We start from the raw sequence: 26,238 nt of genomic DNA, 5'->3' as shown, positions 1-26,238 counted from the left end.
ATAAGAAAAATGAAAAATATCAGAATCCAAGAACAGCGCTTCTCCAGCGGTGGGGCAGGCCAATAGCATTGACCACTCCAAAATTCGAAACCCACAAAAGTAAAAAAAAAAAAAAAAACAAAAAAACGAACCACATGATTCTGCGATGTCGGTGGGCCCGCATCCACGGACTTCACACAGCATTCAAATATAGTTAAAGTGGCATAAATGAAACAAAAAATATCCTCGCAATAATTACCAACGGATCCCACACGCAAATTTCATAATCTCTTTTTTTATTTTATTTTATTATTGAAAATGAATTTAATGAAAAATAAAAAAAGGAAGAAGAAAGCAGAATGCGGGTTTTTCTGCTACCCACGCGCCTGTCTCTATCTGCCGTTAATGAATGAATTAAAGCAAAGTAATCGTATCTATCTCACTTTTCTCACCACTATATATACCCTTCGCCCTCTATTTCTCCCTCCACCCAAACATTTTCATTTTCTCTCTCTACACTCTCTTCTCCAACACTAAAAACCCTTCAAGAAAATGGACCAACCCAAACCCAACAACACCGACAAGAGAAAACGAGTTCGGGACGATTCCGACTCGCTCCCCAACTCGCTCTCCAACTCCCACAAACTCCCCCGAGTTCTCAACAACTCTTCCGAGTCTCACCGAGCTGACTCGGCCGAGTTCGAACTCGCCCGAGTCGACCCGGACATTTTCAGCATGCTCAACGACGCGGAGAATGTGACGGAGCGTGACCCCGCCGTGGAGGTTGAGGATCTCGACTCTTTCATCAGGAGTTTCGAGGAGGAAATACTCGCTCCGCCTTCCAACCCAAACCTAGCGCCCGAACCAGAGGCTTTTAAACCGAACCTAGGCTACTTGCTGGAAGCTTCCGACGACGAGCTGGGTTTGCCGCCGACGGTGGCGCCGTGCGAGGACGAGTCATCACATGGAACCCCTGATTCGGGTCGGGTTGGACCCGAGGGAGTGGATCTGACTGGATTTTTAGGGTTTGAGGATGATGTTAGGAGCTACGGAGGTTTCGGCTTCGTTGGGTTCGATGACGTGGATGATAACGGTGGCGGTTACGTGACTATAGATGGATTGTTTGATTATGCGGAACCTGGCGCCGATATTTTGTGGCGGTCGGAGTCGTTGCAGGCGATATAAGGGAGATTAATTAATTTAATTAGTTAATTAATCAGTTAATTAAGCTAATGGAAAATTTAGAAGGTGTAAAAAGATGTTAGGTGCGACAGGTAACAACGGTGGTTAGTTAGATGTGAAATTATTATGTTAGGATTGTGAAAATTTGTTGTTTTGATTTGTTCTATTCGACTCAAACAAACAATAGGCCTTGACCCAGACATGCTTTTAGTAGTCCTTTTTGTAAAATGTTCTTGCTGGCGAAAAACAAAATGCCTCAGTTTGATGTTGCTGTTTAACCAGATTTAACCTTTCTCAAGTTTTCTCAAGTTATTTTTTTCTCAGTTTCATCTCAAGATATGTTATTTTAAGGGTTACGTATGCTTTGCTTCTGTAATTAGTCCTCTTTTTTTTTTTGCTGTTTTTTTCATTTATCTATTTATTATTATATTGCAATGGTATGATATAAAAGACACCAAATGAAAAATAATCACAATTAACTATTTTGTTAAAATAAAAATATTAAGTGCATATTATCATGGTCGAACCTCATATTACGTATAAATGGAGATAATATTTATTTTTAAATATAATTCAAATCAAGAATAAATACGAGGAATATTTTTCAAACTCATATTTTACTTTATATTTATTATATTTATCGTGAGTTTTTTCATTTTGAATTAAATGTTCTAAGGAGAAAATAATCAATACTCTTATATCGAAACAAAGAGTGATTTTTTGAAAAAACGCAAGACTATAAATATTCTAGGAAAAAAAAATATGTTAAAACATGTTCAGCCAAATAAACAATAAATGCAAAAGCCTAATTTGAACCTCCAATATTGAGTTAAAACAGCAAAGTTAGTTTTATATTTACATATATAGAAACAGAGTAACATTAAAATAAAAGTAGAAACAGAATATGAATAGATTGTTTTTGAAAACCATTAAAGAATTACTGTTTTTTTTTATAGAGAAGTTAACCTATTTTACGTAATATGTAAATTTGTTCACATCTATTATTTAGGGATTCCGATTATGATGTGAATTATTAAATATAAATTATTTCAATTTTTTTTCTTGAAGTCATGTTAAATAATAAATAATTGTATAGTTTACTGTTTTATATTATTTGTGTATTTTAATTATTTTGTGGGAAAACAATTTAAAAATGTTATTTTCAACGAGATTTTTTAAGAATGTATTTTTTTTGTTTACTTTTTTTACAGCATTGAAACCTTTGCAATTCTGGACTCTTTCTGAACATGTTTAACCACTGTGGTGGTATCTCAAATGCATTTTTTTTATCTTGTCGTTTTCTTTTTGTATCTCGAATATTTCCTGCTTAACCAATTTTTTTAAATATTTTATTATCAAGGCTATATATTTAATATTTATACTTGGATATATAATAATATCTGTACTCGAGTGTGATAGATACTTAAAAAAAAATTATTAAATAAAAATTAATTTTAAAGATAAAAAAATTAGTTATGATAATGACTAAATTATAGATAAATTAAAAAAAAATATTGATTTATAAATTAATTTTTATTATTGATAAATAGTTTCTAAATTGATATCTGATTAGCTACTAATATTTTAAATACTAATTATTTAGATTATCTATTTGGTAGCAAAAATCTTGATATCTAATTAGATATCGATTTAGAAACTATTTATCAATAATATAAAATAATTTTAAAACTAATAATTTTTTTATTCATTAGAATGTTCTCTAATTTAGTTAATATAATACTTAATTATTTTTACTCTCTAAAATTAATTTTTATTTAATAACTTTGTTGTAATAGATACATACAACTTCTTACATTTTAAAACTATTTTAATTATCGTGATTATAGTTTTTGTGTAAAACATAGGAATTAAGTAAAACAAAATTTTAAAGAGATAATAAACAAAAATCTATAAATAAATTATAATTATTCACTTTTGTTTAACAAAAAATAGTTTTTTTTTAACATTCTTAGTTTAGAAAATAACTAGGATTCTATTGTGCTCATAGAATATAATTAGTTTTTTTTATAAGTAGATATTGTTTATCAAGATTTTTTTTTCTTTGAATATTTATTAAATGAGAGATGATGTTGGTGTGAAGTTTAATACTCTTAACCTATCAAAAATTTGTCTTACAACTTATATGAACGTACAAAAGAAACGATTTTCAATATATATATATATATATATATATATATATATATATATATTTGTGGAATTGGTATTGTGTATTATATGCATGATATTTGTTCTTTATGTTGGCATGTACATAAACTATCTTGGCATAGGAAAATGATGATGTATTTTTAACCAATTTCTATTCTAGTCTACCGAGTTAGGTTATGTTTTAATAAAATTCATGGTTATTAAGTATAATAATAAATTATACTATTTTATATTGGAATGTGGTTGAAGATTATTATATCTTATTAACAATTATTTAATTGTAATTGTAGTATGTATGATTGGTAGGTGATATTTTAAATTTTTTATCAAGTGAATTGCTATTGAATTTTAAATAGCTTTAACCTAATTTCTTTAGTTTAAAATTTTATAATTCTTAGCGTGTTACGAACGAATTAGTAAGTTTATATGATTTTTTTTTTTCAGAATATAATGTAATAAAAGTGTGAGAAAAGTATTTTATTTATAAAAAAGATGAATAATGATGCGAGTAATATTTAACTCGATTTCTTTAAATGAAGTTTTAAGGTTCAATATTGTAGATAAATAGTTAGATTTTGTCTATAAATATTAATTACCGATAAAGATTAACTATTTTAAAATATACCTGATAAGAATTGGATTTTTTTTTTAAAAATTGTGTATATACGTTAAGTTTCTGTCTTAATTAAAATCAACGAAGGTGCAACATTCCATTTTCAGTTTGACAATTTGTAAACCTCTTTTAAAAAAGAGTTTATGATAACATTTTTACACTAAAAAAATCTTTACTTATTTACCAATTCATTTATACTTTTTTTTAAAGTTTTTTAGATTATGTCATTTGTTATAAAAAAACACTATAGTATTTCAATCAACAAAAAATGATTATTAATATAATTATATAAAAATCAACAAACTTACAACATATTCTTTATAATTAACATTACAATATCGTTGATATTAAAGAAAAAATATAGAAGTAAGTGAAATAATAAAAAAGAATAATAAAATTTAAAAAATTCGTAAAGTTTACTTATTTTAATTTTTATATTTAATTTCACTTTAAAAATATATTTTTTATCTTAATTTTTTTTTTTTATCTTAAGTAAGAATGTATGTACAATTTTTTATGATTCATTGATTTAATGCAAAAAATAGACACAAATTTTACATAATTTTATCATCCAAAATTTTCATGCAAAAAGATTTATTCTCACCCCAGTAGGAAAAAAATGATGCCATTTCAACTCACATTTGTTTCACCTTTTTCTCGTAAAGAATTCTTTTCTCTTTTACATAATGGGAATATCGAGAGGAGATAAAATACTTTCATATACTACGGAAATATATTTTTTTTCTGATGACTTATAAGGAAGAAAAAAATTATAATTAAATTAATTTATACGAAACTAATATGTAAAATATTTTCCACAGAATTTTTCTCTATTTTTAAGTTATGCATAAAATATTTTTAATTTATAAATTTAGTCATTTCATTTTGTTTTTAAAGTTATTACCTAAGTAGGCTTACTCCAATTTGACCATTTCTTTTGGTAAGTAAAATAATTTTGGAAAATTCCCACTCCCCTCCATTCATTCTACTTATTTTTTATATTAATTGTAAAAAATCATTTTTTAAAAAATTTAAATAATCTTAAATGAAACTTAATCTCATATATTTAAATAACCTCAAATGCATTTCTTTATTAGCATACCTCTATTTAAATAGGTTTGAAGATATTTTTTGAGATTTATATTCTATTTTTTTATCTCATTGACTCTTTTTTCTTTTGATTTATGTAACTTTCAAAAGAATAAGAAAAAGTGAACGAAAACACAACAAATACTAGTAAAAACATTACAAAATTTACTTCAAACACCAACAAGGTTCACCATCAAAGAATACACCACACCATTCAACATATCTAGAAGGGTATTGTTATAATTAATAAAATATGAAGGTGATTTTTTTTTTGACATAATGTATTTTGTTTAAGAAAAGTGCAATAATGCAATTAAATCAAATGAAATTAACATGTTTAACCAAGACAACAATTTACCAATGCATTTGATTCCTATAAAAATATTTGCTTAAAAACGAAGAAATTAGTAGCAATGGACGATGAAAGGCCGTAGAGAAAGAAAGTATTCTGTTTGTACGTGGGCATTACTCACAGAATCTTATTCTTAAAATAAAAGGAGAATTCTTCTAAAAAAACCCCACCTTACCCATCTCACCATAAACCTTTTTTTGTTCTCAAAGTTACATTTTTCCTTTAACAAAAGCAAAAAGATAAATATGCACTCAGTATCAACATCCACCCAACATCTTTATCGTAAGTAAATAAAAAGATAAACAAAAAAAAAAACAAAATATTGAGATCTTTGATAAAAGTTACATTTTCCCTTTAACAAAAGCTGAATGTGGCAAACAGGAACAAGAATGATCATGAGATATCTGACTTTGTAGAAATGTTAAAGAACAAGAGTGTGCTTCTTTTTGTTACTTGTACAAATACATTTCTTTAGAGATTGTGAAGTACTGTCACAAAAAGGTGGAAAAAAAAATATACGGACATTTCTTTTGGTGTAAATAAAAAAATAGAAATATATTATAAGGTTATAGACATGACCCGATACTTGACTGTTTATAGATATTTTTTTTATCTATTTAATGTAATATTATAATATAAATTAAAATATCTCAATCAATTAATTTTAATTACTCAATTAGGATAAAATTATAGCAGTAAGTTAAGAGATTAAAATTTGATTCATAACACTTTTTTTTCAAAATAAAAATTTTCATGTTAGGTATCATTATGCCACTTAAGATCTCAGCTAGGCTGACACCTCAAGTAACAACAATCATTTACCATCACATGAAAAAAATATTATTAAAAAAAAAAATACAAAAATACAGAGAATTGGACCAAAACCCATAACACTTTACACGTATAACAACTAATATAAAATATAAAGATATAATTATGTTCTTAAATATAATATAATTAATAATTCAGTATATCAGATAAAGATATATAAAGATGAATGAGAAGTGTGATAATGTTTGAAATGTGAATAATGAACATTGTAATATGATAGAAGAAAGTCTGATAATAGGTGTCCTTAACATTATACCTTGTCTGTTGCTGCCACAAGTGTTGGGCCTTAAATGTTGGGGTGGCCACACATTAATTTAAATTATCTGACTGCCTTTCAGTACTATCTGGTTTTTCTTTTACTGAAAACACCACCTTCATAATTGTCAGGAATTGTTAATCAATTTACAAAGTACAAAATAAAGAAGATTAGATCCACATGGAATTAATAATATAAAATTAAATTTAAAACTGATTTAATCATTTCAAGACCGACCTAAGTAAATCTCAAGGCTACTTTAACTTCTCGCACCATTATTCTGTTATAAAATTTCATTTTTTATTTTTCCAAACTTCTTCAAAATCTTTTCTAAACATAAGTACCTTAAATTAGAAGAGATATGTAAGCATCTATATATACACACAAATTTATCGGATAAGAAAGATTTTCATCTTGCTACAAATTTAGAAGAGTTATAGAAAATCAATATCGAATTACAACAAACGGTGCATCAACAAATGACCCACCAAAATAAGACAGGTTCTGATTTAGTCACAATATGACCCAACAATCATGATAATAAAAGTAGTCACAAATTGATTAAAGTACTCACAAGATCAACTTAGAGTTGATAATAAAAAATTAAGTCCAAAATTGACTCGAACACTTGAAGGCCAACCTAAGTGAGGCCAACCTAGGTGAGTCTCAAGGATATCCGGAATCGGTTAACAAGAATTTCACATTGTTATTTTTTTATTAAAAAATAAGACAAAATAATCTCCCATCTTTCATTATGAGATTCATCTTAAGCTGGTTTTGTAATATCTAAAAGTCTTTCCAAACATTTTTAACAAACTCTCTAGTCTATCACCAATCTCTTATTAATACAAGTGGTCCAATGCATCTGCTAGAATATATTTAGGGCAAATGCTTCTTACACCCAATATTTTTAACCTGCATCTAACATATTTTTTTAATTTCCAAAAATACCCTTTATTTTGGAAATAAAAATTCAGAATTGAAAATAATATATTATGAACAAATAAATCCGGAAGTGATTACTGACTTTTCGAAATAAAAATCCAGAAACAAAAATTAAAATTCTATTTCGGACAAAAAAAATTCGGAATTGAAAATAATACATTCCAGAAAAAAAAATCCAGAAAAGAGATTATTGTATTTCGGAAATGAAAATCTGGAAACAAAAGTAAAAAACCCATTCTGGATAAAAAAGTCCGTAATATAAAATTTCATTCCGGAAGAAAAAATCCAGAACACATATTTTGGAAATTTTTTTTAAGAACAGTTTCGTCTTTTTTGCTGAAATCGGGTGCAGTGATATGGTGCAGGAAGCAATTACCTATATTTAGATAGGGGTAACAAAGTGGGGTGGATAGTGCGGGTCAGCCCGCTAAAAAAAGTGAGGGACGGATTACATATTTCAACCCACTGGCCCGGCTTGCATAATCTGCAGCCCGTGCGAGCCAAGTGCGGAACGGGTTGACCCGCATAACCTGCATAACTTTAAAATGTATAATTTTTTTCTACACCCTCATATTTTTTTTTTCATGTAGCCTCATATTTTACATTTCAAAATTTTTAATAACATCTTACTACGCATGTTTTATGAAAATAATATTATGAAACTATTTACCTAATGCATTTAAATAAAAAAAATTAAAAAATTTTATTTAAAAAAATATTTTTAAATAAGTATTTTTTATGTGGGCTGACACGTAAGCCTGCAGACCAATTCTTATGTGGAATGGGTTAAAATAATCAACCCCAAATTTCATGCGGACGGACCAATCCAACCCATTTTTTCGGACCAAATACAGGATGATGGACCAACCCACATTGCCAGCTTTAAATTTAGATGCATTTTATGTAAGAAAAACTTCCATAATTACTCTTATAGCATAACAATTTGAAAAGTTAGGTAGTGATGAGAAACGACACACATGTTCAAAGTGGAGGTGACAGCACTTACTTGGAGTTGGTTTCTTAGATTGTCTATCTCTAATGTTTTGATATGCCATTAGTAGTCATGAATTGAAGTTAATTGTTTTGATTATGTTCAATTGAGATAGGTAGCAATTCAATTTAGAAGAATTTTAGAAAAAATTATGCACGAACGTAACTACTTTGTTCAAATAATGATATTTGATGATAATCGATCTAAGAAAAAAAAATATAGTCTGAATATTCATCATCTTAAAGTTATATATTGTTTTTAAGATAAGATAACAGTTCCTTATCATATATGTAAAATGAAAATATTTTCTACAAATTTTATGAACTTCTTGAAATATTTATAATAAGGTTTATATAAATCCATTTCAACCATTTGAAGATTAGTATAAAAGATACATTACACACTCAACAAGTTTTAAAAAGTTACAAATCAATTATCGTTTATATTTTTTTCCCATGCATAGATAATCAACGAGAAAAATTGATTGATGAGATTCTTGATATGTGTGTTTTTTAAAATAACAAAAAATAAATAAATAATTGACATAATCGATTAAGTTAAAAGTAAAATGTTTTTAGAAATATTTTTTAAGATTGTGTTTATAAAAAAATATTTTACAAAACTCTTACCGTTTGAGATATTTATAAACATTGTTAAAAAAAAATCCAAGAACATCATATTTTGAAAAATCATTAAAAAAATACTCGCGATAACTATGGATTCAATATTTTACTTGAACTTAACTAATTAAACCCTTATACATTACAGAATAATTGAAGTTAAAAAATGTAATTATATGTGATGAAAATTAAGATTAACTAAGTTTGATAATTATAAAAGTATATTAATATATTTTTTAATAATATTATAAAATTTAGTCAACTTATCTTAGTGGAAACACTCACATTCTTCATATTTTTTATTTTTATTATTATTATAAAATTATTATTATATTCATATCTTGTTATAAAAAAAATAAAAAATTAAATAATAAGAAGGAATAACAACTAAATCAAATGACAAAAAGATAAAAACTATGATAAAAAGATAAAAACTATAATTTTCTAAGAAAGGGGAAGATATGAAAAAAAAAATGCTTCACATAGTAAAAATTGTTCAACGTTTAATAAACGTTCCACACAAATTACTTTATATTTAAAATATAAAATTAATAACTGTTTTTTAAGAAATGACTATATTAGTATTGAAAATAAAATAAAAAATATTTTCAATTAATTATAAGAATAATTAATTATTTAGTAAATATTTAAAAATAGAAAATGATTAAAATATTCAAAATAAAATAATAAATAAAAATAAATTTGTAATAAAAAACAGTTATAATATTTATATATAGGTATAATAATGAATTGCAATTGAATAATAATGCAAAACTGTTTACATAGCTTTTTTTATTTAAATTATTTTATAATAAAACTGTAAATAGATATCCAATAGCGGTTGTTATCCTCTTCTGGGGAAAAGAAAAACACGCATTCCGTATAAATTGGAATTGTTGTGCTTGAGGGGAATTGAACCTTATCATGTTGAATTTTAAACTGAGATTATTTGAAACATGAGATTCTAGTCCCTTCTTTGTCACAATGATGTCATGCATTCTATTAGCTTCTCTTCCCAAATACTACTAATATTCCCTTAAAAGTGGAGTAATTGAATTTCACAATAAAGTTAGTGCAGTTCCAAAAATAACAAGCAAGATAATATAATAATTTGTAGGAAAAGGTTTTTGTGGGGGTGAGATTTATGCAGTAGTACACCATTTTCTATCTACGAAAAAGCATGTCAACGTAAAGTTCTTGAAACAGAATAGAATTTGTATCAATCGTCGTAGTTCCCACTTTCTCTGGGCAGAAAAGATGGCTCCGAAATTGGTGAAATCGGGGTCGTTCCGTTACGGTTTGGCGGAGAAGAAGGAGAGGCTTCTCTCCGGGAAGAGTAGTGGTGATATTTCTCAGATAGGGATTGGCATGATGATGCAAGAGGGAGAGCAATCGACGATGGTGAAGTGGTGGAACACGGTTAAGCGTGTAACTGGGAAAGCATGGGAAATGGGTCGCTCTGATCCAAGAAAGATTATCTTTTCTGCAAAAACGGGTCTTGCTTTGGCCCTTCTTTCGCTTTTGATTTTCCTCAGAGAACCCTTCAAGGATATGAGCCTTTACTGTGTCTGGGCCATTCTTACTGTTGTTGTAGTCTTCGAATTCAGCATAGGTATTCGTATTATACCTAACTAGAATGCAATTTTAATTATATTTTGGATTTTCATGGTTGAGAAACTGTAGGTGATGTTGATCTTTTTCTAAGCTTCAAATCCTTTTCATGTTTTCCATTGGGTCAAGGGTGGCTGTGTAATCTTCCTATCAGTTCAATGTTGATTAAGTTGTGATCAAACATATAAAGTGCACTATTGCAGGGGCAACTCTGAGCAAGAGCTTAAATGGTGGATTGGGGACATTGTTGGCTGGAGCACTTTCTCTGGGGATGGCAGAGTTATCAACATTGGCTGGAAAATGGGAGCAGCTTATAATGATTATATGCATCTTCATTGTAGGTCTGGTTTCACACTCACTTTCATTTCATTTTTTGTTTGGGAAAAAACTTTTGTTTTATGATCCACATGAGTGCCTTGTGCTTGTGAATTGGTCTTCTGACTAGCTGTGTGATTGATATGCTAGGATTTTCTGCCACCTATACAAAACTATACCCTTCTTTCAAGCCTTATGAATACGGGTTCCGCGTATTCTTGATCACGTACTGTTTCATTACTGTATCCGGGTATCAAACAGGGGAATTTGTTGATACTGCTATAAATAGACTTGTCCTCATTGCACTCGGTGCTGCTGTTTCTTTGGGAGTGAATATCTGTATATACCCTATCTGGGCTGGAGAGGATCTGCATAATCTTGTCGTAAAAAATTTCATGGATGTTGCAACATCTTTGGAAGGTATTGTACAATGTCATCTTCATCATCACATTTCATTTCCAGTTAATAATACCATTTGGTTTGTTGCTTCTCAAACATGTTTCCTAGGTTGTATATGTGACAGTTAAAAACAGTGTTCTTAAAATGCATATCAGAATAAAAGAATCTACTTTATGTTCAAATTTACCACAATAAAAACTTGGATTTTCTTCCATTGTGGAACTAAAAGCAAACAAAAGTAACCCATTGTAAATATTGGGGGACGTGCAGAAAAAAGAAGAGGGAGTGACACTGGTATTGTCGAGTAGAATGTGCTTTTATAAAATAGTAACCATCAATCTACTATAGTAGAAAATTAATTTGATGATATCTTTATCTGATCCTAACTTTTTCCACTTTATCCTCTGCTTAAAAGTATTTTAAACTATTGACTTATCTTGTTCTTGACTGTCATCTTCCATTGCCAATAATTATTTCTTGAAAATTTGAATTTTTTTCTTGACCATGCAAGTTATAAACCTGTACCCATCCACTGTGAGAAATTTACGTATGCACCAAATTCAATTCATTTTGTTCATTTTTTGTTTATATTATTTATTTCTTCGGTGGTAGGAACATATAGGAATATTTTACTTTAAAATTAACTATTTAATGAACCGCTAAATAATGTAATGAAATAAAGAACAATAATTTATAATAGATAAAATCTTAGTCTCATATTTATACGATGATATTGACAATCATGCACCAGTAAAGATAAACAACTTTATAAGCTAGTACATTTCAATTTGTAGTTTTAACATTTTTCTATTTATCACAATAATATAACACTGGTGAACTTCTCTTCACCAGGTGTTGTCAATAACTACCTACATTGTGTTGAATATAAGAAGGTGTCATCCAAAATTCTTACTTACCAAGCTGCTGATGATCCAATTTACAATGGGTACAGATCGGTTGTTGAATCGACAAGTAAAGAAGATGCACTGGTACGGTACACTTCAGTTTTCTCTGGTTCATGAATATGTTTGACATCATTTTGACTCGTTCTCTTGTGCTGGTGATTGAAGATAGGTTTTGCTGTCTGGGAACCGCCACATGGTCATTACAAAATGCACAAATATCCATGGAAGAATTATGTGAAATTAAGCGGGGCTCTAAGGCATTGCGCATTCATGGTCATGGCTATGCATGGATGCATACTTTCTGAAATACAGGTTCTTGTCTGTGAACTTTTTGACAATAGTTTTACAAAACCTCTTGAACTTTTGTTCTTCATTAAGATGAGTGTTCAATAGTTATCTGAATTCCCTTTTCTTTTACAAATAAAGGATATTGCTAGATATAACATGTGTTAGAAAATTTAAGATCTCTAAACTTCAGGGTTTATTGAACGATGATGATATATATAACCTTGGAGACATGTATTGTTTTATACACTTATCAAACGCTAGAAATTATGCAATGAAAATTTCTGCAACCCACCAAAATTTTGTTTGCTTAATAATATTCCACCGATCAATTTATTATCCCTTGCTTTTGTTACTTACTATGCTAAACTAGAGATGCTGTCAGTTAGAGTCCTCTGATTTAGAAGTCTGTGTCTGCCATAAACCTTTGTTTCTTGAGCTGCGCGTGCTCAAACTCCCACACTAACAGCATATGGACTCCATGGTGGCACTCCAAGTGGATCAACTTTGTATGTTAACTAGACAGCACTTTTTAATTTCATTTAAAAATTTGTCTGTTGTCTTCATTTTTCTGACTTATACGCGCGTCTAAACTTCATTTTGTGATACATAGGCCCCAGCTGAGAAGAGACAAGTTTTCCGCAGTGAGCTTCAAAGGGTAGGTTCTGAAGGGGCAAAAGTGTTGCGTGAACTTGGAAACAAAGTTAAAAAGATGGAGAAACTAGACCGGGAAGACTTGCTGTATGAAGTGCACGAGGCAGCAGAGGAATTGCAACAGAAGATTGATAAAAAATCTTACCTTCTTGTGAATTCAGAGGGCTGGGAAATTGGAAACCGCCCAATAGAGGATGAGGAGAGTGATCTTCAACAACAAGGCCTCTTAAACACAGACGAAGAACGGAAATTTCTTGAGCACTCTCGTAGTGAAGCTGTACTTGATCTCAGAACAGTTGAAGTTCCACATTCTTGGGATGGAAATTTAACTCTAGGCAATAACTCTGCTGTACCTGCAACCAATGCCTCTCAAAACATGTCAAGGAAACAGACATCTTGGCCTGCTAACATTTATTACCATAAATCAAATGCCGAGGTGAAAGAGGGTCAAGAACTAAAAACCTACGAAAGTGCTAGTGCCCTATCTCTAACAACATTTTCATCTCTTCTGATTGAATTTGTAGCAAGGCTTCAAAACTTGGTGGATTCATTTGAAGAACTATGTGAAACAGCAAACTTTGCTGACCCTCTTGAGCAACAAGAACCATTAAAATCTCATGGGTTTTGGACCAGGTTGTTTAACTGCTGAAAATTTAAGGACTGAAACACGGTCTTTCTTATGACAACTCGAAATTGAAGGACTGAAGCTTGGAATTGGTCGTCTCAATAGCTTCATCTAGCAGAGTCTGATATACTAAATGGGAATCCGCATTACTGTTTCTAAATTACTTTAGAAGGTTGCTAACTTGTTTCTGATTCTAAATTACTTTCGAAGGTTGCTAAACGAGGAAGTTTATGTATGATTTCATGTCTTCATTTATTTTTTTCCGTTTTAATACTTGCATTAATATCATAGTAAAACGTTGATTTTGTAAGGATAGAGAGCTTAATAAGTATTGACAGATTTTTCTTTTTTTTAGATGTTTTAAAAAATATATAAGGTATCTTTAAAGTGTATAAGAATTGAAACATCATTTTTACTCAATTTCTATTAATTTATTTTTATTGATTAAAAAAAAATGAACATCAATAAAAGTTTTAGATAATACTAATATCCAAATTGTTAAAGGTTTAAGATTTATGATTTAAATTATTTTTAGTTTTTTCATTATTTTTACTCGAACTTATCCAAATTGCCCCCGAGAATCTGGGACCCAATTGATTATAAAAACATGGGTTTACCGGTTGGATTAGGTAAGATAAAAATTCTATTAGTAAAATAATATATATTAGAAAACATGGAAAAAGAAAGAGAGTAAAGAAAAATAGAAAATCATAACAGAAAACTTAACTAGAAATTACAAAAGGAAAATCATCAGGGTCAAGAGCTAAGGAACCTTAAAAGGTGAAGAAGAACTTAATTATTAGAGAATTTACTTGTGATGTTTCATCTATATGTTACTCATCTAGTAGTAATTAAGATAACTCGTATCAAAAGTTTCTCCCGATTAGGCTTTTATTTACCGTCTAGTATAATTATCATACTTAGTTTTGTTAAACCATAGTTAGAAGTCTACCTTGTTGTTTAGACTAAAATAAGTTAAGCAAATTTTATTCTACGCTTTTCTCAATCTAACCTATAAATTAATATCTGATCATATGTTAAAAAAAATTATTTATCTTTGTGAAAGTATTTTCTCTATAGAGTGTAATTTTTTAGTTTTGGTTATTATATCTTAGATTGTTAGATTCAAGTGATCAATCTTCAAAGCCTTTATAATTTATCATTCTCCTTCTATATCATGAAGGCATGTTTTCCCTTTTCTAAATCATTATTTATTGTTTGTTTTTCTTTTACTTGGTTTAGTTTTTGAGTGGTTGAATCATGTCTTCTCCCATTACTTTTGTGGATTTTGTTGGTTTGTTTATTGGGAGCTTTTAGATCTTCTTCGACTAACTGGTTTCTTTGATTCATCACCTTCCAAATTAGACTTTCTCCCATTTTACAAATTTACAACATATATACCAGGGTTACAAATTAACAATGTGTTACAATTAAAATTATAATGAATTATAATTAAATATTTTATTATAATAAAATAAAAATATAGGTGTTATTTAATAAAAAAAATACAATGTCATTTTATTAAAATATAGAAAAGATACAAATTTTTACTTTAAAAAAGTTACATTTAAAATATTTAAGGACATTTAAGATAATTTCCCTAAAAAAATCCAATAAATACACTTCGTTTACTTTTAGGAAACCGAATTGCTATGACATATATCAGTGGCAAAAGTAATAATATTTTATTTCTATTATGGGACTCACGAAAATATTTTGAAAAGATTTAAAATTTTAGTGCTTAAGTTAGATTGTGAAATTAAATTAAAAAAATTGAGTTTGTACAAGAAGTGTAAGTGTAATGTATATCATCACATATTTCTATACGAGCGAATTTTGTGTTTATTACATTCTTGACTTATAAAAATATGACACTTTCTCTTCACCTGGTACTCACCCCAACCATTACAAACACTCACTTGAAATTTATAAAAAAAAATTCCCTAAATTTATGGGAAAAGTATATTGAACTCCAATTCTTTTAATATAATTTCACAATCTAACCTAAACAACAAAATCTTAAACTTTTTCTGAAAATTTTCCAAAACCTCACAACAAAAATAAAATATTATTATTTTTATCATGTGGCCGATTGTATGCCAGAGAAACTCATTGTTGTTCAAATATGGGTATCCTTAATGAATATCCATTATCTTTCTCTAAAAAAACAAAATGAAGCCGATTCCAAAAAGAAGAAATTGTTGTTCTTGGAATTTGGCTCGTTCTGTGACGTGTCCAATTTTAAACCTCCAACAACTCATGCAACCAAAACTGCTCTATTCTTTGTCCCACCGATGTCATGTCCGAACCCTCTGGTTCAGTTCCTGGTTCCTTAAGAAACACAAGAGAATCACTCCACCACAAAGATCAAAGATTTTTTTTTTTTCTTCTTTTTCAGCAAAAACCATTTTGTGAGGATGCAAATAATGCAGTACAAACAAAAGGCAAAACCTGAGTACGTTTTTTGTTTGTATGTATCAACTCAACACAGCTTCGCCAATAGATTAAACCCTTCACATGTGAAGTGAGAAGAACCCAAACGGAATAACATTCATCACCGTACCACTCATCTTCATCTCTATTCGGATGGCTACGAAGTTGTCGAAATCGGGATCGTTTCGTCAGGGTTTGGCGGAGAAGAAGGAGAGGCTTCTCTCGGAGAAGAGTATTCGTAATATTTCTCAGATGGGGATTGGCGTGGTGATGATGCAAGAGGAAGAACACTCGTGGATGGTGAAGCGGTGGAACACGGTTAAGCAAGTGGCTGTGAAGGCATGGGACATGGGTCGCTCTGATCCCAGGAAGGTTATTTTCTCTGTAAAAATGGGTCTTGCTCTGACCCTTATTTCGTTTTTGATCTACCTCAAAGAACCCTTCAAGGAATTGATTCGCTACTCCGTCTGGGCTATTCTAACTGTCGTCGTAGTCTTTGAATTCAGCATAGGTATTATTGTAACCATAACTCTGTAACTGCTCTCATTATATTAATATCTATATATGCTTCCAACACTTTATGTTTTCTTTCGGTGGTGGGGGCACTTGATTCAATTATTCTTTTACTCCTTTTCTCACTCAGTTTGAGGTAGACTTTAATATAGAATCCTAACTATTACTGTCTAGAATTAATTCATGGATTCCTTAAGCTTCAGGGTTTATACTATAAGGATTTCAGAATAGTGGTAGAAATGTACTTGAGGATTAGGAATTAAGGGTTTTGTTTTCGAACGCGGTTAGAACTCATAGAACTATTAAACCACTCTACGGTCGGTCTACATTTCACGAACTCCTGCCACTATCGCAGTTACACTCCTTCTCTCCTGAACTTCGAATCCAGATAGTATCTGGAAAATGTACTCGGATAGTATAAAATGTACTCGGATAGTATTTGTACTATGACGTCAGACTTCAATACTCGATACTCAGTGGCCAGTACTCTACTTGGATGTGATGTTTTCGATCCACTTAAACCGGATGCTTGATTTTGAACCGGTCGTATGGACCAACCGGTAGACCGACCGATACAGTTTTAAAAATAAAGCTTTTTTAAAGGTTGAGAAATTGTAGGTGATGTTGATTCTGTACTTATTTTAATGAATGAGGTACGGTCGTAATTAAATAATTGGCCTGTCGGGCCACCTTGTATTCTATTTGTCTTCCTTTATATGTCCCTGAATTCAGTAGCTGTCATTGTTTTTTCAATTGGTTATTTCCATTTGATATCTATAGTTTCATCATAAATCCTTTTCATGTTTTCCATTGGGTATCTATCGCTTAAATTCATAGTAAATTATAATAAAACATGATGCATTAGTGCAGGGGCCACTCTGAGCAAAGGGTTTAACAGAGGATTAGGAACTTTGTCGGCTGGAGGACTTGCTCTGGGGATGGCAGAGTTATCAGAATTGGCTGGAAATTGGCAGCAGCTTATGATTACTGTAAGCATCTTCACTGTAGGTATGGTTTCACTTTCACAATCACTTTCCTCTCAAAGCTTAATATGTTGTATCCTAAAAAAGTGCATTTCAGACTATTTATTTCTGCTGTTCTGACTAGCTTTGTGACTGATCTAATAGGATTTTGTGCCACCTATGCAAAACTATACCCTACTTTGAAGCCTTATGAATATGGGTTCCGCGTGTTCTTGATCACGTATTGTTTCATTACTGTATCTGGGTATCGAACAGGGGAGTTTCTAGATACAGCTATACAAAGATTTTTACTTATTGCACTTGGGGCTGCTGTATCTTTGGGAGTAAATATCTGTATATACCCCATCTGGGCTGGTGAGGATCTGCATAATCTTGTCACCAAAAATTTCATCGGGGTTGCAACATCTTTGGAAGGTACTGTGCAACATCTTTGATATCAGAATCACTTTAAGTCTCCTAACAAATACAAATGTTTGTGTTGTGTTTGTGTTGTGTTGGAACTATCCGTTATCGGATCACCAAAATAAATATCAAACTGGTATCGGATCACCAATAAATATATAAGTTAAGATAGGCTTACAGTGTGTGTTTTTTTCAGGCGTTGTCAATAACTACCTTCAATGTGTTGAATATAGAAAGGTGCCATCTAAAATTCTTACTTACCAAGCTGCTGCTGATGACCCGGTTTACAGTGGCTACAGATCGGCTGTTGAATCTACAAGTAAAGAAGATTCATTGGTATTGTTTGCTTGCTTCAGTTTTCTCTGGGTCATGAATATATGTTCATCATTATTTTCACTAATTTTAACATGCTAGTGATTGTAGATGGGATTTGCTGTGTGGGAACCACCACATGGTCGTTACAAAATGTTCAAATATCCATGGAAGAATTATGTGAAATTAAGTGGGGCTCTAAGGCATTGCGCATTTACTGTCATGGCTATGCATGGATGCATATTCTCTGAAATACAGGTACTTCTTGTCTCTGAAATTTTAGATGATAGTTGTTAGAAAACCTCCCAAACTTTTGTTTCTCATTATGAAGAGTGTTGAATAGTCATGGACATTTAATTCCCATATCAACAGATTTTAAGAGTGAAATTGACATGAAGTATTTCTACTCTGTTTTTAGTCTCCCAAAGATATTTTTACTTATCAATAACAGTTTTTAATAGCAATAAAAAATATTAATTATTTGATAATTAATCTCTTAGAAGTAACTAAATACTTTATAACTGAAAAAATCATTCATTTAATTTGGCTCTTCTGGATTGAAAAATTGTAGTTAATTGATTAGAAAAAGCATACACATGCATGTAATTTTTTTTTTCAGAGAGTTAATTACAATGACAGCACCTAGGTTGGTTGTAATTATAAATATACCCCCTCCATTTTAGTTATTATTTTGAAAACCCTTACTCTAACTCCTTTAATTGCAGATGTGTTCCTCAAAATTTTAAAATATCACACACACTCTCCTTTATTTGAATGTCAGATATGAACCACGCATGTTTCATACAAAACATTATTTAAACAAAATGCATAACAATTTATGAAATTGAAACCTTTGACACAACCAAGGAAAATATGTAATTAATTTATCTTTACGCAATTACTAATTTTGTTAATAATTAACTAAATCTTAGATGGTATAAAACTAACTTTCTATTGACTTAGTTTTTTCTGCCAATTTCGAATTGTTGCATATATATCATCAAAACTTGTATTAACTCATTTAATCAATCAATTTACATGCCTATTCCTATTTAATTAAATTACGACCTAATTAATTAGTAAATTCAGTTAATTGATTAAATACTCATTTTTTACTTTCAAAGTCCAGGATAGTTAAACTAATTGATTAATTTGATTTTTGCCCGTCTAAATTGATACAACAAACATATTCACTCAAGATAATTAACACAAACATTTATTTAATAATGAATTGCAATTTTTAGGATGTTACTTTTCTCCCAAAGAAAAAAGACCATCTCAACTATAGCATTAGAATTGTCAGAACTATAGTGATTTTAAGCTAACTAGTTATCTGTCTCTTTCAATCATATCTAATCTTGTTTCTACCTTTTTTCAGTATTAAATACTATCTCATCATTTCAGCTAAATCCCGAGATCACCATTTTCTTACTGATACTACATTAATGTCTTTTTATTATATTATATAAATCAAATTATGCAATTATGGTGGGTTTAGAAATTAGTTTATGTTGACTTAGCTATACAGAATTTTTTTTTCTCATTTCAAAAGTTGCTGATTGAATAGTTATTTCTTGAGTTAATACTATTTTTGTTGTGATACATAATAGGCCCCAGCTGAGAAGAGACTAGTTTTCCGTAGTGAGCTTCAAAGGGTAGGTTATGAAGGGGCAAGAGTGTTGCGTGAACTTGGAAGCAAGGTCAAAAAGATGGAGAAACTAGGTCCAGGAGACTTGCTGTTTGAAGTGCACGTGGCTGCAGAGCAATTGCAACACAAGATTGATAAAAAATCATACCTTCTTGTGAATTCTGAGAGCTGGGAAATTGGAAACCGAGCGAGAGATGATGAAGAGAGTAATCCTGAAGAAGAAGGCCTCTTTCACACAGACGAAGAAAGAAGATTTCTGGAGCACAAGTCTCTGAGTGAAGCAGTGCTTGATCTGAGAACAGTTGAAGTTCCACATTCTTGGGAAGGAAACCCTGCAACTGATGCCTCTCCAAACATGTTCAGGAAAGACTTATCTTGGCCTGATCAGATTTACCACAAGTTAAATCCAGTTGCCAAAGAGGCTCAAGAATCAAAAACATACGAAAGTGCTACTTCACTGTCTCTGACAACATTTACATCGCTTCTTATTGAATTCGTGGCAAGGCTTCAAAACCTGGTAGATTCATTCGAGGAATTAGGTGAAACAGCAAACTTTTTTGACCCACTCGACCGACAACCACCGGTAGCATCACCTGGTTTTTGGACCAGGTTCCGTAACTGCTTAACATTCGGCAACTGACACATGCACTTATGTCAACACTCATCTTCTATACAATCTCTAAATTAATTTGGAGGTCTTTGTTGCCCTTTCTTGTATGTAAATGAGGGAATGTATGAGATTCGAATGCGGAAATGATGTTTGAATTATAATAAAAATCATCAATTTTATATTTTGTTTTTATAGACAAGCATAAGTAAGGTGGTACTTGAAAAAATACTCTGATATTTAAGTAAGATACTTACAAATATACTATTGCAAATATACTCTGATATTTAAGTAAAATACTTACAAATATACTACTTAAGTTATACTCTATACTTTGAGATGAGATATTTTAATGATCCAATTCAAGAATTTTATAAAATTACTTTTTTATCATTATGAGAGTTTTTTTTATTTATAATTTTTTATTGGACTTTCCTTCTTTCAATAAATTTGACGTGTAGTATATGATTATAGAGTATTTGTTTTATTTATGCACTTATTTAAAAAGATTTCCAGTTTAGTATAACATGATGTATGTACTAATATGTAATAGATCAATAATATCATTTTATTGACAATCAACTATACTAATAATAGAGTTAAAATATTTTATTTATTTAAGAGGTAGAAAAATAATTAATTGCTGAAAAAGAAAAAAAAATTACTAACATACATTAGCATATTAAAAATAAAATAAAAAATAAGATGTCTCTAAGTATCAAAAGCAAAACAAAACAAAAATTAAAAAACTATTGAATAGTGGAAGGAAGATTTTAATCAGCATTCACAGTCTTCAAGTCTGATAAATCATAATCCAATTCAGTTCAGTACATCTCTAACAGAATTATTAAACGAATTGGTATGAATCAGTAAAGTAGCAATGTGGAACAAGGATAAAAATTTGAGAGAGAGAATGAAGAAATTCGGGGCAGAGAAAATAATTAGGGATTGAAAATGTATATGATTATAATCAGTAACCACACAAGTTCTGAAACACTAACATAATTCAGTAACCACACAAGTTCTGAAACACTAACATAATTACAAAGTAAATCAAGAATAAATTCACAAAAGTAACGAAGATTCAAGCATTCAAACACAAATATGCATTAGTAGAAAACGTACAAAATGAATCCAAATTTTGAAACATGCAAAATCACTAACCAAAAGTAAAACCATAAGTTACCTGGATTTGGCAGGAGAATGTTCGATAGTAAAGTAGGAGCAGTGAAAGCTGTGGTTGATGGTGGCAGAAGCCTCGAGCAGCAAAATGTTTTATCCATATACATTGTATGCAACAACAATATATTTTACAAGTGTCTTATATAGTGTTATAGCAGAAGTTACAAAAGAAAAAAGTAGGACAACTAAATTATAGTTTGGAACCATATCATGCTTTATCTCAAACTAAAATCATTTTGATTCATTACAAGATTCCCTGAGAAAACGATTCCTTGGCACAGCAAACAAGTGCTTGACTCTTGGTATTGTGAGGCCAAATCTCTCATTCATATCCAACTCATCTGGGGTCATACCTTCTGGAAGTTCCCAACTGAAACAATGTACTAATTGAGCCACAACAAGTTTAACTGTTGCTAAGCCTAGGTGTATTCCAGGGCATCCCCTTCGACCAAAACCAAATGGTATATATTGGAGGTCATATCCTCTGAAGTCTAAATTGTTATTGATGAATCTCTCTGGATAAAACACTTCAGCATTATCAGACCATATATTACAATCTCTTCCCATTGCCCATAAGTTTATTATGATTCTTGATTTTTTCTCTAAGAAGTAACCCTCAACTATAAAATCCTCTGTTGATTCTCTTGGAACTAATGGTCCAGGAGGATATAATCTCAAGGTCTCCTTGATCACAATATCCAAGTACTTTAACTTGGCCAAATCATTTTCCTCCACTAATTTGTTCCTTCCAACCAAATTATCTAGCTCATCTTGAAGCTTTTTCATCACTCTTGGATGCCTCAGGAGCTCGGATAATGTCCACTCCACCACAGTTGCAGAAGTTTCAAATGCCCCAGCAATCATATCTAAAAGTATAGCCTTGATGTTAGTTTCATCAATGACATGGCTTTGTTCATCCTGAGGATCGATAGGCTGGTGCTTCAGCGAGAGTAATATGTCTATGAAGTCCTTATGGTGCTTTTCATTTTGTACATCTGAACCCTGTTCATGCTCCTTTATTATCTTTTCCAACACTTGGTCAAGTGCTGCACTAATTTTCTTGTAACTTCGATTTAATCCCTGGTAATAAAAGTTAAATTACTTATTCACACACAAGAATCAGAACAATATGAAACGATCAAACTCCCTTTTAATTCTAATATTAGAATCATTGCTTTGGTCTTCAAACTTGCAAATTTTCATTCATTTTAATCATTAAAACCAATAATTTGGTGGAACCAGCTCTGCTACTTCTCTTGGATATTTTGCTTCACTGCACATTCATTTCATTGATTACATGCATGTATTACAGAAAATGATTCTCCAATAAAAGATAACATAAATCTAACTGATCCTATAATTAAAAATAACTTTAAGAGAAAATTTCTATAAAAATTAAACAAATAGAGGTCCAGATCGACCGAAAAACCGAAAAAAAGTTCAATAGTTTTTTTTTTTTATTTCAAGCCATTTGAGAAAACAGATTTATTTTAAACTTGTAAAAATAAATACAAGGAGTATTCTTCTCCAAAAAATATGTTTAACACTTAAAAAATACTTTCCAAACATGTACTTATAGTTATGCTTCCAAGAACTGTCTATTTTCCTTACCATTTTTGCTACTGCGTGATAACGATACTAACTGTGTAAGGAAAAGAAAAGATCATGGTTGCATTATTTAATATATACCTGAAGATCCAAAGGACGAAGCCAAGGCACATAATCCGTTATATTAAACGCACCAGCGATGTTCATCCCGTTCTGAATCAACCCCTTCAAATCAAACTCATCGTGCTTGCTACACCCCAGCACCATTTTGTACACGATATCCTCCACAACGTCGTGCACCACTCTGCTAAGGTCCAACACCTCCCCTCTTGCGGCGCGTTCCTCCACCAACTTCACTGCCAGCTCCACCTCCCGCTTCCTCAGCGGCGCGAAGGACTCCACCTTCGACGCGCTCAGAAGTTGGAGCGTGCACACTTTCCTCATGTGCCGCCAGTACGGGCCGTACTCCGAGAACGCCAACCCCTTCGAACCGTAGCCGAAGTACTTCGACGCTTCCAGTATTGGACGGCTCGCGAAAACGGCGTCGTGCGGTTTCAGGAAGTGTTGTGCGGCCTCGGAGGAGGAGACGACGACGATTGGCACCTGACCGAGGCGCAGGGACATGATGGGCCCGTATTGTTGGGCCAGGGCCTGGAGCGTGCGGTGCGGGAGCTTCCCCAGCATGTGGAGGTTACCGATGACCGGGAAGGGCGGTGGGCCTGGCGGGTGTCTCTGGTGATGTTTGGTGCGGTTTCGACTCAGGAAGATGAAGGAGATAATGGATATTATTATGAAGGTGGAAAGGAGGAGAAGAGGGATTGAAACAGACATGCTTCCTTCATTCATCGTCTCATCTGCTCAAAAATGAGGTTGCTTCCGCTTAAGCGCGCTGCATCGTTGACTTCAATCTGCAATAGAATAGTTATAGTCAATAAATATTTATTCCTTTCTTTATTCAATGAAAAAAAAACTCTACCCATCATGTCCGTACAATAGGTGTAATAGAAGATTAATAAAACCATGATTAAAATAAGGTAATACATTTTTAATTATGAGTCAAATTCTTTCTGCATTATGTACATGTAACTAATTTGCTATTGAAAATAATAAAAATAAAAATATTCTTTCAAAAATGATGAAAATACCTGTAAATAAAAATTAATCTGAAAATAAAAATCCGTTATTTTTTGAGTATCCACAAAAAATATCAATGAATTTTTTTATATTTGTGGATATTTATAGTTTTAAAAATGGTTAAATATATAATGAATATTAGTTAATCCTGTTCATATTTGATTGAATGATTCTTTGTTTGTCAACAGGAGCAATATTAATTACATGTATCTAAACATGCTAAAACTGCAAATTTCTTATTTCTTTTATGGCCTAAACACTTTAACATCTTATTTTCAAATTACTTATAACCATTAATAATCTTTGTGTGCAAATTTATTTTAGGAGAATTTGTCTAGTTAATTAACTAATTAGTACTAATAATAATTTTAATGTTATCATGAACGAAGTGGAATTTGGGTTTTAAAAAAATAAATATTTTCTTAAAGATAGTTGAATTGTTGTATAATTATACATGAGACTCAAACAATGCTCTTAAATGGTATTAAATGGTGTGTCCGTGTCGGACACATGTATCGGATACCGATATTCGTAGACACGTATCAATGAAATGTACAATTAAAAAAAAATATTTATTAAATTTTTGACAATTTTAAGATAATTGTAACATAATTTTAAAAATAAAAAATACATTAATTTTTTTAAAACTCAAACTTATTGTATAAAATTTTACTATAATTATAAAAATAAAAAATAAATTATTTTGAATCAGTTATACAAAAATATCTTTTTATTAAAAAAAATAAAATTTAAAACATAATTTATATATAAATATTTATTATCAATTTATATAATCCATAATTATATAATATATAGATTCGTGTTAAAATATTTTACATTTTAAAAATTATAATATTACATATCTTTGTATCGTATGTATGAGTGTTGTGTTTTTGTTACATACATAATTATTCTAATTTCTTCCTATATGTCACTTTTCCTTCGTTAGTCTTACCAACACTTTGCGTAATGTTGTTAGTGGTAAAATACCAAGTAGAACATTCTGTAAAATTAAGATGCTAAAAGCAATTTTTAATTTAAAAGACTAAAATATACTCAAATTTGAGACTAAACATGTATTTAATTTTCTTAAATATTGAAAACTTAAATAAAGTTGCATGGTATAAACCATAAACACAACTTTTTATATTTAAATCATATTATTTTTTATTAAGAAACATTGAGAAAAAAATAAACAATTTTTTTAAATTATTAGAAATGATAAGGATAAGAAAAAAAAATGTAACATGTAATGGTGATTAGTGTATAATTTTATCTGAAACGGTTTTTAAAATAATAATTTTCTTTTAAATAAGTCAACTAAATGTAAATTCATTTTATTTACTAAAATATACATTTTTACTGTTTTTTTAAATTCTGGCTATAAATAATAAGAATGTCTATTTAATAATTAATGTACACATAGATTTACTTTGGTAATTTTTTTTTAAACAATATTATTTAGGGAAAAAAGTTCATCTTTAAGCATGTGGTTAGAGTTTAATTTTTTTATTACTATGAAAGAAAAAAATTATATTTTTGTTTGTAGTGAATTTTTGACGAAAGATAAAAGAAAAATTATAAAAAATTACTATTATAAGATTATATATATATATATATTTATTTTGTGTGATCACATATTTTTCGTTCCATTATAA

General features: G+C 30.4%; 4 protein-coding genes across 8 annotated transcripts; 3 read left to right on the top strand and 1 right to left on the bottom strand.

Moving 5' to 3' along the window:
- Positions 1 to 450: 450 nt before the first annotated feature.
- Positions 451 to 1,459, top strand: LOC137812905 (uncharacterized). Its single transcript, XM_068615159.2, has one exon. The coding sequence runs from the start codon at positions 532 to 534 to the stop codon at positions 1,162 to 1,164; it is 633 nt and encodes a 210-aa protein (XP_068471260.1). The 5' UTR covers positions 451 to 531; the 3' UTR covers positions 1,165 to 1,459.
- An 8,472-nt stretch (positions 1,460 to 9,931) lies between these two features.
- Positions 9,932 to 14,053, top strand: LOC137812903 (aluminum-activated malate transporter 9). Of its 4 annotated transcripts, none has more exons than XR_016518922.1 (7): positions 9,939 to 10,636; positions 10,839 to 10,976; positions 11,101 to 11,370; positions 12,202 to 12,338; positions 12,424 to 12,566; positions 12,913 to 13,048; positions 13,153 to 14,053. XR_016518922.1 is itself a non-coding variant. In XM_090299218.1 (7 exons), exons 1-6 carry the CDS (start codon positions 10,282 to 10,284, stop codon positions 13,003 to 13,005), a joined length of 1,140 nt encoding a protein of 379 aa, XP_090155344.1. In that variant the 5' UTR covers positions 9,939 to 10,281; the 3' UTR covers positions 13,006 to 13,048; positions 13,153 to 14,053. The 4 variants fall into 4 exon arrangements, 2 of the variants coding, with proteins under 2 accessions (XP_068471257.2, XP_090155344.1); XM_090299218.1 differs by having other exon boundaries at positions 12,420 to 12,566; XM_068615156.2 differs by lacking the exon at positions 12,913 to 13,048 and having other exon boundaries at positions 9,932 to 10,636; positions 12,420 to 12,566.
- Positions 14,054 to 16,085: 2,032 nt separating this feature from the next.
- On the top strand, positions 16,086 to 20,900 carry LOC137812900 (aluminum-activated malate transporter 9). Of its 2 annotated transcripts, none has more exons than XM_068615153.2 (6): positions 16,086 to 16,762; positions 17,635 to 17,772; positions 17,892 to 18,161; positions 18,346 to 18,485; positions 18,573 to 18,719; positions 20,072 to 20,900. In XM_068615153.2, the coding sequence occupies exons 1-6, from the start codon at positions 16,405 to 16,407 to the stop codon at positions 20,747 to 20,749; spliced, it is 1,731 nt and encodes a 576-aa protein (XP_068471254.2). In that variant the 5' UTR covers positions 16,086 to 16,404; the 3' UTR covers positions 20,750 to 20,900. The 2 variants fall into 2 exon arrangements, with proteins under 2 accessions (XP_068471254.2, XP_090155345.1); XM_090299219.1 differs by having other exon boundaries at positions 16,624 to 16,762; positions 17,630 to 17,772.
- A 1,056-nt stretch (positions 20,901 to 21,956) lies between these two features.
- Positions 21,957 to 24,414, bottom strand: LOC137812901 (cytochrome P450 CYP736A12). Its single transcript, XM_068615155.2, has 2 exons — positions 23,588 to 24,414; positions 21,957 to 22,978 (listed from the first exon to the last, which is right to left on the bottom strand). Exons 1-2 carry the CDS (start codon positions 24,290 to 24,292, stop codon positions 22,130 to 22,132), a joined length of 1,554 nt encoding a protein of 517 aa, XP_068471256.2. The 5' UTR covers positions 24,293 to 24,414; the 3' UTR covers positions 21,957 to 22,129.
- Between the last annotated feature and the right edge of the window lie 1,824 nt (positions 24,415 to 26,238).

The sequence above is a fragment of the Phaseolus vulgaris genome, chromosome 2 (genome assembly GCF_051622355.1).
Source record: "Phaseolus vulgaris cultivar YP4 chromosome 2, ASM5162235v1, whole genome shotgun sequence".
Lineage (NCBI taxonomy): Eukaryota > Viridiplantae > Streptophyta > Magnoliopsida > Fabales > Fabaceae > Phaseolus > Phaseolus vulgaris.
This window is presented reverse-complemented; position numbering and strand designations above follow the sequence as displayed.